We start from the raw sequence: 12,232 nt of genomic DNA, 5'->3' as shown, positions 1-12,232 counted from the left end.
CCCTCCCCCCTGCCCGGGCTCCGGCGTGGAGGCGGGGCGTGGCCGGCCTGTTTTGGGAGGGAGGGGCTTCCCTTACAGTGCTGGGCTCTGCCAGGACGGCTGTGGGGTCGCCTTACCTCGGGGCATCCACTCTGCAGCCGAATAGTTCCCGCCAGGGGCCAAGGGGAGGAAGGAGAGAAGGATCTGCTGGAGGAAACGCAGTTGCCGCGCCACCACCACGAAGACAGCAGGCTCGGGGCACGAGACGAGCTGGAGACCGCGCTGCCTAGTCTGGGTAACCTGGGAAGCAGAGGGTAATAAGTGGCGCCTTAAGATAACCCTGTAGCAGCAGCAGCAGCAGCGGCAGCAGCAGCAGCAGCAGCAGCGGCGGCGGCCAAAGGAGGCTGCTCAGGGCACGAGCGGCGGTAGTAGTCTCTGGGGCGATCGGAGTGACCGAAGCCAAGGCAGTTCAGTGCCTCTCGTGTTCTTATTTTTTAACCTCTGACTATGCAATTCTGAAACCTCCCCCATTCGGGGGACCAGACAGCCTGATAGACACCTTCCACTCTCCTTCCTCCCGCCCTGGTCTCGAGAACAGAAGGATCTCTCCCTAACGCCTTTCACCATTAAGAGGAAAGCGATGGAGGAGCTGAGCGCTGATGAGGTGAGGAGGTTGGGGGACACCTTGAGGGATTAGTTGGCAACTCTTTAGACTGGGATGATATTGCGCCAGTGGTGCCTGGCCTTTGGGCTTGGGGAGGGAACGGAGATGACATTTTCCGGGAATAAAATGACTCCCTGAGAGGGTCTCCAGTTTTATTCTCCTTCATTCTCTTGCCTTCTTTATTCCGAACTCCCGTTTCCTTCTTTTCGCGTGTTCTTTTTGGGTCTGAAGAAAAGGAGAGCATCTTGAGGTGTTAATTCTTTTATTCAGGGTATGCAAGCAAGAAGGGCTAGATTTACATCAAGTTAAATTTTGTGTGTGTGTCTTCAGGAATTTAAATATTAATTTTAGATGAAGGGAGACTGTACGGTGAGTGTATACTTTCAAATGTGGTGTTTGAAATTCCAAAAATGTGTGGCTGTTTCACTGTATAAGTTAAACATATCTTTGTGTTGGAGGGGTGGCTTGTAGACAGATTCTGTGATATTTAACAAAATGTGTATCTTCTCAACAGTTTAGAGAATTTCAGTTATATTCTAGTGATTTAATAGACCACTTTCTGGCATTCTTCTGTTCATTCTACCTTTTCCTAGTTCTTGTCCCTTTCAAGCTTGTGTTTTGCTGTAGCAGAGACTGAGAAGGAAATTACTTTGTAAACTTTCTCCTGTTCTCATCTCTGAAAGGAGTCATTCAGATTTCTTGATGTTTTAAAGATTGTTTAATGAATTAGCTTGTGAAAACAGTGGCAGTTAGAGTACTAGGAATTTCCTGTGATTATACTGACTTTTCCCTGCCTTTTTACAAATTGGGAGCTTCCTTTCCAGGACCCCTGCTGTCCATACCCTCGTCACCTTACTTCCTCATTTCTTCCACTGGTTCTTATAAATTTCCCTTCAGTATTAGGAAAGCAGTCATCCATCAGGTTGATTGTACTATAAGATTTCTCTGCCTCGGTTTTAGCTAGAGAGTACTCAGTGTGTTTGCTTAGGGACCCAAATTCTCCAGGGATAGGTCATATAATGGTATGTTAAGGGTTAGGTAGGGAAGGATGCAAATAATTTTGTTGGTTGTGACACTTGCTTTGGAAAGTCAGGGTTGCTCATTCTGTTACTGACTTTGTTTTCCTTAAATACACCAGGAACGTAAAAATGAGAAGAATATTGAACAATTTCTTTCACTCAGGTAGGAAATATCAAGAGATCTCCTTAGAAGCACTTTGTTTTATGTAGTTATAAAAAGTTTCTCTCCTTCCCTCCTTTTTCTTTAATATTAATGCTAGTAGGTAATTTCTCTTAAGAGAAGGAATCTATGTACTTTTGTAGTCTTTTACACCCAACTAATTTTTTTCTTGATAGTCTGTAAATAGTCCTTAGTTTAGAGGCTTTTACATACTTGAGTTTTCACCAAGAAATTGTTATTGAACCAATAAAGCCTAAAGACCAGGTAAAGAAAGATATTGTATAAACTGACATGTTTCTTTACCCAGTCCTTGAGGAAGGTGTAACTTTTTTATGACCATATAAGGAACACATGTAACCTTTGTGGAAGAAATAGGAGAAACTCTTCGCAAGGTCAAAAAAATATTCAGTGTGAAAAATTAAATTAACTAATATAGATTAATACAAAATTATCTTCAACAAAATTAGGTGGCCTGAACAAAATGGGCAGTTCAAAACTGGTAATTTTACTCTTAACAGAGCTAGAATTAATAACTTTTTTGGGGGAAAATCTCTTTGAAGTTTTTTTTTTTAATACAGTTTTTAAAAATTCGGGGTTAGGTGAGCAGTTCTCAGCAGAGACATTTCCAAAGCTTTTACCTCTGTGTTGTCACTCTGTGGTGGAACCTACTGTGTCGGATATGGTAGGTGACGTTGATTTGGTTAGTAAATAATATATTTATATTGCTAAAAATTCAAGCATATATTTCAGGGTCAAAACAGGCAAGACAGTGCTCTTTCATCTAAATTAGGAAATTAGGTGAGGCAGAGTTTCATATTTTTATAAAATGAAAATGTATGGGAATACAGTCCATGAAAAATAAAGGCTGATATAACCAGACTGGTAGCTTTAGAAGATTTTACATTATGGGCATTTTTTTTGTCTCTCTAATACATCACCTGGAATTCTTATGCTTTTTTTTCTTCTTTTGTTTTGTAAGTATTTTAACTTCATTGCTGTTTCTTATTTATATAGTGTATCATTGCTCTATAGCTCAGAACTATGACTAAGTTCATTCTCTTCAGAAAACATACATTCCAGAGCATCATTATTTACATTATATTCATTCCATAGCCTATTCATGTCTTGTTTTTCCTATACCAAGATGTTGCTGTGAATGGGGCAGGTGTTTTAAACTGTTTTTCTTTTTCTTTTCTTTTTTTTTTTTTTTTTGAGTTGGAGTCTCACTCTGTCACCCAGGCTGGAGTGCAGTGGCAAGCTCATAGCCATCACAGCCTCGACCTCCTGGGCTCAGGCAATCCTTCCACTTCAGCACTCCAAGTAGCTGGAACTACAGGTGCACGCCACCATGCCCAGCTAATTTCTTGATCTATTGTAGAGATGAGGTCTCTACATGTTGCCCAGGCAGGTCTTGAACCGCTGGGCTCTGCCTACCAAAGTGCTGGCTAGACTGTTTTAAGTGTTGTGTTTCTTCCCAAATGCAGAATATGTGACGTTGGACTTTTTAACAGTGTTCTGTAAGTGGAAAAGGATTGACATTTAATAACAGCCTTAGAAACCCACTCTGTGCCAGGCACTTCTCAGCCATTGTCTCATTTGATAGAATAGTGCATCCAAGCAGTTACTATTTTCCTTATTTTACAGGTCAGGAAACTGGGATTTTGATTAACTTTTCCATAGTGACCTGGCTTGGAAGTGATCGGGTTACTGTAATCCCAGCACTTTGGGAGGCCAAGGCGAGTGGATTGCCTGAGTCCATAGGTTCCACACTAGCCCAGGCAACTTGGCGATACCTCGTCTCTACAATAAATCACAAAAACTAGCTGAGCATGTGGCGTGCATCTATAGTTGTAGCTACTTGGAAGGCTGAGGTAGAATGATCACCAGAGCCCAACATGTCGAGGTCGTGGTGGCCATGAGTGTGCCACTGCTCTCCAGTCTGAGTGACAGAGTGAGACTCCAACTCAAAAAAAAAAAAAAAAAGAAGTGACAGAGTTGGAATTCAAATCCAGGGCTCTTGACTTTAAAGCCCTTTTTACATTTTACTGCTTAACAACTGGCCATAAATTTACCACAGTTTCTATATAAATATCCTACAAACACTGACTCACTCTGCTTGATATACATAGTTTTTCTGTTGTAGTGTTTTTTTTTGCATGAATGTGTTCATGATGTGGCCAGGGCTTTTTGCTATTCAACCTCCTTACCACCCCCACCGAATTTTTCACTCTCTAAGCATTTATTTATTTATTTGTTTGTTTTTGCGTTGGAGTCTCAGTCTGTTGCCCAGGCTGGAGTGCAGTGGAGCGCTCACGGCCACCGCAGCCTCGACCTGCTAGGCTCAGGTAATCCTTCCACCTCAGCCTTCCAAGCAGCTGGAACTGCAGGTGCAAGCCACAACCCTCTGCTAATTTTATTTTTGATTTATTGTAGAGATGAGGTCTCGTCATGTTGCCCAGGCTGATCTTGAACCCGTGGGTTCAGGCAGTCTTAGCACCTCCGCCTCCCAAAGTGCTGGGATTACAGGCATGTGCCACCATGACCAGCTTACAGGCATTTAAAGAACTTATAATTTAACCGGAGTGGGGGAGATAGAGAGGAATGACAATTACAATATAGTGTCAATATGCTGGGAGTCAAGCGTTATTGTGGAGGTATGCACAAGCCACTTGAGAAGGGACCCCTGGAGGAGCCAAGTCTTAGTGAAGACTTTCAAGAAAAGCAGTTCTTCCACTGAGTAGTAGTTGCCTCTTAAAGGGCCCTGGGAATCGGCTGTAGGACTGGGGAATTCAAGAAACAGTACCAAGTAGTGAGAAGGGAGCAGTGGGTTTTGCCTGGGGGTATGTGGCAGACATCAGAAATGCTTAGGAGTTTGAACTTTTTCCATAAAATGCCCTTGAGGGATTTTACAGGATTAGAAAGATGCCCGACAAGGGTACAGAGGGTGGTTTGGAAGAAAGTGGCTGCAGACTGCTAGACAAATTTGGAGGCTGTCATTGTTATCTGGGCGCGAGGCAGTGGAGTCCGATGGGACTAAGGCATTGGCAGTGGGAATGGAGGGGAGCAGTCAGACACCATAAATACCTAGGATTGAAATTGACCCAGTTCTTTATTTGTCATAGGATTTTTAAATTTTTGAGATGTGGTCTCCCTGTGTTGCCGGTGCTGGAGTGCAGTGGTTATTCACAGATACAGTCATGGCTCACTGCAGTCTTGAACTCCTGGGCTCAAGTGATCCTCTCACCTCAGCCTCCTGAGTGGCTGAGATGTGCGCCACCATGTCCAGCAAAGTTAACCAAGTTCCAGTGGTCAGTTGGATGTGAAGGAGGTGGAGGGGAGAAGAAAGAGAGGAGATGACACCTGGGTTTCTAACTAGTGAGGAGGGTGGATTGGGGTTAGATAAGGAATTCCAGATAAAGAGCAGATTTTGGAGAAAGCAGATGAGTTTTGTTTTGGGGAAAGATGAGTCAACATAGAGACCCCTACATTGGCCTTTCTATTCTAACGTCCCCACCTCTCTGACATTTTTTTCCTTGTAACAGGCCTGAGAACCTGAACTTGCTTTTTCCCCCCAATAGATAGTTGCTATCACTCACTTTATAACCAGGATTCTTCTTCCTCAAACCTGGTAGGTGAGTGGGCTGTAGCCTCCTAGGCCCTCTCTACAGTTTGTTCATTGAGACAAGACACAAAGAATAATGGTAATGATAATCAGCATTTTTGAGCACTTAACTTGATCTTTATTATCCCCATTTTGCAGATAAGACAATTGATGCTAATAGAAATTAAGTAACTTGCTGAGAGGCACACAACTAATAGGTAGCAGAATCTGGATTTTTAAAAATACTTTATTAGCAATTATCTGTAGTCGAGACGAGGTCTTGTTGTGTTGCCCAGGCTGGTCTCAAAGTCCTGGCTTTAAGGTATCCTCCTCTCTTCGCCTCCCAAAGTGTTGACATTACAGGCGTGAACTGCCATTCCTGACCCAAATCTGGATTCTAATCCAAAGTCTGACTCCATGGTTCTCAGTCCCTTTGCTAAACAGAAATAACCTGAACCAGTTGTAATGTTCATAGCATTCCTATTGTCTCACTCTAACTCAGTACACAGGAGGAACCCTCAGTTCTTTCTTCCTTTTTTTTTTTTTTTGAGTTGGATTCTTACTCTGTCACCTAGGGTAGAGTGCAGCGACATGCTCACGGCCACCGCAGCCTCCACCTGCTGGGCTCAGGCGATCCTTCTGCCTCAGCCTTCCAAGTAACTGGAACTACAGGCACGTGCCACCACACCTGGCCAATTTTTTGAGTTATTGTACAGATGACGTCTCGCCAAGTTGCCCAGGCTGATCTTGAACCCCTGAGTTCAGGCATTCCTCTTGCCTTTGCCTCCCAGAGTGCTGGGATTACAGGCATGAGCCACTGTGCCTGGTCAGAGTGCATTTTCTTTTCTTTTGAATCAGAGTCTCACTCTCACCCAGGCTGGAGTGTAGTGACACACTCACAGCCACTGCAACCTCAACCTGCTGGACTCCGGCAGTCCTTCCACCTTAGCTTTCCGAGTGGCTGGAACCACAGGCATGCACGGCCACACCCAGGTAATTTTTTGTTTTATTGTAGAGGTGAGTTCTCGCCATGTTGCCCAGGCTGGTCCCAAATCCCTGAGCTCAAGCAATCCTCTCACCTCTGCCTCAAAGTTCTGGGATTACAGGCGTGAGCCACTGTTCCTGGCCAGAGTACATTTTCTCAAAAGGCGTTTGTAGTGTGTCAGTTCAGATGTCTTCCTGTAAGGAGTTCATTCACCAATATTTATGGTTTACTTGCTGCGTGTCTGATACCACACAAGCCCTGCTTGGATGGTGCTTCATTCTAGTGGAAGAAGAAAGATGATAAACAAAGATCATCTAAGTGCTGTGTAGAGCTATACAGTAGCCTAAAGGATGAGAGCAGTTGGGTCTGTGGATTGTGTGCAGTTTTAGGAGGTGGTTTTGAAAAGGATTTCAGGGATGGCTGGGAGCTTACTCTGGGGGAAGAATGTTCCTGATTCAGGGAACAGCAGGTACCAAGGCCTGGAGGTGGATACATTCTCGAGCTGTTCCAGGAACAATAAAGAGGCCAAGTATGATTGGGACCTGCTGTGCAAGGGGCACAGTGACAGAAGTCATTCCTGCTTTGGGGAAAAACTGAGTTCTCATAACTTAATTTCAGACAATTCTGAGATGTGCAACCCTTTATTTCTTCACATTTTATTGTCTTTGAAATTGGGATGCTTCTTTTAATAGATGGTGTAATCACTGCTGGCCAGTGTGGCACAGTTGTCATTTCCTGTTTATGTGTGAACCTGGCTATACCTGTTCATGTTATCACCCCTTTGGTTGAATGCTGCACATATTCCATTTAGTTGTCATTTTAAATGCCTTTGAGCAATTACACTTAGATTCAGCAATGAAAGCTGATATTACTTTGTATCAGAGAGAAATGTAAACAGTGGGTGGCAATTTGCTATTAGTAAATAAAATGTTTGTTATTGGAGCATTGACCACAATTTCTTGTTTCGTTGTAGAGCAACACCAAGAGCATTAGGGAGCTTCAGAGGCAGAAACCCACAAGTCTGTGAAGCTGTGTCACATTTTGTAACTGAGCATACATTTAGGAGAATTGCCGTACACATCCAGGCAATGCATCCGAAGGTCAGGGCCACTCCAAGTTCCTCAGAAATTTCAAAGCCATGAGAGCCTTGTGTAACTGATGACTACTCTGCCTGGGTTTATTGTTGAGGCATTTTGTTGTGGTTTAATGGGCAGTTTTTTTTTTCCTTGATGGTGGGAAGAATAATGGCACAGCGTACAGTCTGATGTCTTATAGTTCTTGAAATACAGTATATGCCCAGCATTGTTCTAGACCATGAGGATATGCCACTGAACCCAAAACAGACAGAAATCTCTGCCCTCCTGGGACTTACCTTCTGATTTAGGTTTTAAAAGAATCCTTTTGACTGCTGTGAAGAGAATAGATAAAGGGAAGAGCAAAAGCAGAGAGAAAGGTTAGGAGGCCACAGAGGGGACCCCAGGGAGAGATGGTGTGAGGGCCACCACTCAGGGCTAGTAGTGGAGAACGTGAAAAAGGGTCAGATGCCAGATGGGCAGGTGCATTTTGTGGGTAGAGCCAGCCGGATTGGGTGGTGGGATGGACATAGGTTATGAAAGTGGAGTCGAGGGTGCCCAGATGAGTCAGGGAATCATCAGGTTGATCGTTGCGACAGAGGGACACGAACGGGTTGATCGTTGCGACAGAGGGACGTGAAGTGGCAGCTGCTTAAGCCAGATCGATGTTTATTTCTCTCCAAATAGAAGTCCGGTTAGGAGGCTGGGCCGGTATGGCAGCTTTGTGCTCATGGGGCACAGGTGCCGCCTGTCTTGTTCCAACTTTCCTACCATATGGATTCCAGGTTTTGGCCCATGCTTGTCTGCATTCTAGCCAGAGAGAAGAGAGAAAGGAGAGGTCAGGGGAGGTCTTGCTCCTCTTTCCTGGTATAGCTTTAAAGTTGCATGGATCACTCCTTCTTGCCTCTCACTGGCTAGAAGCTAGGTCACGTGGCCACAACTGTGTGCTGGGAAGGCTGAGAAATACAGTTTTTACTGGGAAGCTCTATTTCAGCCAAAGTTCTCATGCTAGAAAGAGAGTACAGTTGTCAGGTGCAGTGGCTCATGCCTTGTAATCCCAGCACTTAGGGAGGCCGAGCCAGGAGGATTGCTGGAGTTCTAAATCAGCCTGCACAATATAGCAAGACCTTGTCGCTATATTGTGATCCTTCCATGTCAACTTTCCAAGCATCTGGAGCTACAGGTGTGCGCCACCACACCTGGCTTTTATATATATAAATCTTTTGAGCGGGAGGGTCTCACTGTGTTGCTCAGGCTAGAGTGCAATGGCACACTCATGGCCATCACAACCTCTACCTGTTGGGCTCAGGTGCTCCTTCTGCCTCAGCCTTCCATGTAGAGTAGTTGGAAGCACAGGCATGTACCACCATGCCTGGCTAATTTTTTTGAGTTATTTTAGAGACGGGTTCTTACCAAGTTGCCCAGGCTGTTCTTGAACTCTGAACTTAGGCAGTCCTCTCGTCTCAGGCTCCAAAAGTGTTGGGATTACAGGCTTGAGTCACTGTGCCTGGCTCAAGGGAGTTGACTTTTCAACCCTAGTTCGGTCCAAATTACCAGACTCTGAATAATCTTAGACTGTAGGCCATGGCCATTCCTCAGGCAGATCTATGTTCCCTTTTGTCATGGCATGCAAACTGGCAAACTGAGCCTGTTTCATGCCTTTGAAACTTATTGCTTAAGGTGGCAGGAAGCCAGTAAGCACCCAAATTCTGAATTTTTCAACTAGTTCCCCTGGAATTACAGGCCATGTTGGCATGCAGGCTGTTTTCTGAGATGTCACAGATTCTATCAAATGTTATGTTGTGGCTTACAAGGGCCACCATTCTTGCATCGTACAGTATCTCTGCCCATGCTGACCCTTAAGCCAATGCCACATATTTATATTCTATTAAGGATGCTTACATTCAGGTTCACATTGCATGTATTAGCCAGGCTTGGTGGCTCAGCCTGTAATCCCGCGCCTTTGGGAGGCTGAGGTGAGTGGATTGCCTGAGCCCGTGGGTTCGAGACCCGCCTAGGCAGCGAGACCTCATCTCTACAATAAATCCAAAAAATTAGCTGGGCGTAGTAGCGCGCGCCTGTAATTCCGGCTACTTGGAAGGCTGAGGCGTAAGGATCGCCAGAGCCCAGCAGGTCGAGGCTGCGGTGACCGGGAGCGGCCACTGCACTCCAGTCTGGGCGACAGAGTGAGACTCTAACTCAAAAAAAAAAAAAATTTGCATGTATTAGTTAGGATATTGATCTGGATGCTGTGGCAGAGAGATCTAAAGTAATAATGGTTTAAACATGATAGAGAATCTTTTATTTATTTGGGTGGGGATCTCACTCTGTTGCACAGGCTGGAGTGGCGTGATCATGGCTCACCTCAGTCTTGACCTTCTGGACTCAGGAGATCCTCCTGTCTCAACCTCCCAGGGAGATGGAACTATAAGGATGTGTTATTATGCCTGGTTAATTTTTTAATTTTTTTGTAGACAGGAGGTCTCACTGTGTTGCCCAGGCTGTTTGCATGCAATCCTCCCACCTCAGCCTCCCAAAGTGCTGGGATTAGAGGTGTGAACCACTTGTGCCTGGCCAATCTTATTTCTTTAAAATAAACATCTGGGTAGATGGTTAAAAGCTGGTTTAGCAACTCCACGATTACTAGGGGGCCAGACTCATCCTATTTTGTGCACTGTCATTCTCTAGCTTTTATAGTCTAAGAGGGCAGCTTCGGCTCCTAGGAGGAAGTCTGATCCTGCCCTTCAGGAGGCCCTCAAGGAGAGAGGCTTGTTCCTATCCCTTATTGGCATGGTCAAAAAGGCTCTTTTCTTTTTCTTTCTTTCTTTTTTTTTTTTTTTATGAGTTGGCGTCTCACTGTCACCCAGACTGGAGTGCAGTGGCCGCTCCCGGCCACCGCAGCTTCAATCTGCTGGGCTCTGGCGATCCTTCCGCCTCAGCCTTCCAAGTAGCTGGAATTACAGGCATATGCTACCACGCCTGGCTAATTTTTTTGATTTATTGTAGAGATGAGGTCTCCCTGTCCAGGCGGGTCTTGACCCCGCGGGCTCAGGCAATCCACTCACCTCAGCCTTCCAAAGGCGCGGGATTACTGGCTGAGCCACCGAGCCGGCTAAAAAACTCTTTTCTTTTTCATTCAGGATCTTACTATGTCACCCAGGCTGGAGTGCAGTGACACAATCTTGACTCATTACAGCCTCAACCTTGTGGGCTCAGGTGATCCTTCTGCCTCAGTATCCTGAGTAGCTGGGAATACTTGTGCCACCATGCCCAGCTAATTTAAAAAAAATATTTGGGGGATGGGCACGGTGGCTCAGTCTGTAATCCCAGTACCTTGGGAGGCCGAGGCGAGAGGATTTCTTGAGCCCAGGGATTTGAGACCAGCCTGGGCAACTTGGTGAAACCTCGTCTCTACAATAAATCACAAAAACTAGCTGAGCGTGTTGGTTTGCGTCTGTAGTTCCAGCTACTTGGAAGACTGAGGTGGAAGGATCGCCTAAGCCCAGCAGCTTGAAGCTGCGGTGGCGGTGAGTGTGCCACTGTCACAGAGAGTGAGACTCCAACTCAAAAAAAAATTTTTTTTTTTTGTGGAGATGGAGTCTCACTCTATTTGCTAGGCTGATCTCAAGCGATCCTCCTATCTTGGCCTCCCAAAGTGCTGGGATTACAGGAGTGAGCCACTGCGCCCAGCCAGAAAGTTTCATATATTACTACTTACAATCTTCTTGGCAAGAACTCAAATGCAGGGGTGCTAAATGCATATTAGAAGGCAGCTAGCTTCTTAGCACAGTGATATCCAGAGTTTTGGCCTAAGCAGCTCAAAAACTCCAGCTCAAAAACTCCAGCTTGAAGTTAGATACCAAGATGGAGAAAATTGAAAGAGGTGATTTGGAGGGAGAAATTGTTATCTGATTTGAACTTATGGTTATGTTACCCATTATTTGTATACTTGGAGATGTTAAGTAGGTTGTGTAGGGGTTTGCTGTACAGAGGGGTGGTTGGGGTTAGGAGTACAAATCAGGAAGTTGTCAGCATATATAAAAATCATGTTCATGGGCAGATTACCTAGGGGGTGAAAATAAATGGAGATGAAAAGAGGCAGAAGCTGAGCCTTGAGCCATTGTGGCAACTAAAGATTGAGAGGTAAAAGGGTCCCAGGAAAGGACACTAAGCAACAGCCATTGAGGTGGGAGGAGAGTCAAGAGAGCATGAAATTCTGGCATCCAGGGGTAGAGTATTTCCTGATGTGAGGAACTGTCCAACCATGTTGAATGTTGGTGAAGTTAGAGGAGGACCAAGGCTTGACTATGAGAGTTGGCGATGTGGAAGCCACTAGTAAGTAACCTTGATGAGACCGATTTCATTGCTGATTGGTTCAAGAGAGAAACAGGAGGAGAGGGGAGAGTGCAGGAAGTAAGGTGTAGGTTCCAGGCATGTACTGGGAGCCATCTGGGGATGGTGGATGCCATGGGCTTAAGTTAGAAGAAAGTATGTGGTAAGCATATTTTTTTACATTTTATCTTTTGCCATTCCCTACTATAATTACTCATTCATCTATTCATTCAGTATTTACTATTTCTTTCTTCCTCTGAGGTAGGAAGTGAAGACATAGAGATAGATTTGTATATTATTCCTAGCAAGGTATTTTGGACCCAAAGAGTCCCAAATAAAAATTTTGAGTCATAATCTGGGAAACATTGGATCATTTGATAGTTCTTATTTTATTTTATTTATTTATTTTTTTTTGAGTT

The 12,232-nt window shown here is 44.8% G+C and overlaps 1 protein-coding gene across 3 annotated transcripts in view; it reads left to right on the top strand.

The window, feature by feature from the left end:
* Positions 1-6: 6 nt before the first annotated feature.
* The window catches only part of UBE4B (ubiquitination factor E4B), a 139,034-nt gene continuing 126,808 nt past the window's right edge, over positions 7-12,232 (top strand). For all 3 annotated transcript variants that reach the window (XM_021717872.1, XM_021717873.1, XM_008068627.2), the window contains exon 1: positions 7-643. In XM_021717872.1, coding sequence (XP_021573547.1) covers positions 620-643 — 24 coding nt within the window. In that variant the 5' untranslated portion in view covers positions 7-619. The remainder of the gene's footprint in view (positions 644-12,232) is intronic.

The sequence above is a fragment of the Carlito syrichta genome, unplaced genomic scaffold (assembly GCF_000164805.1).
Source record: "Carlito syrichta isolate Samal-C Ts95f unplaced genomic scaffold, Tarsius_syrichta-2.0.1 Scaffold311363, whole genome shotgun sequence".
Taxonomy (NCBI): domain Eukaryota; kingdom Metazoa; phylum Chordata; class Mammalia; order Primates; family Tarsiidae; genus Carlito; species Carlito syrichta.
This window is presented reverse-complemented; position numbering and strand designations above follow the sequence as displayed.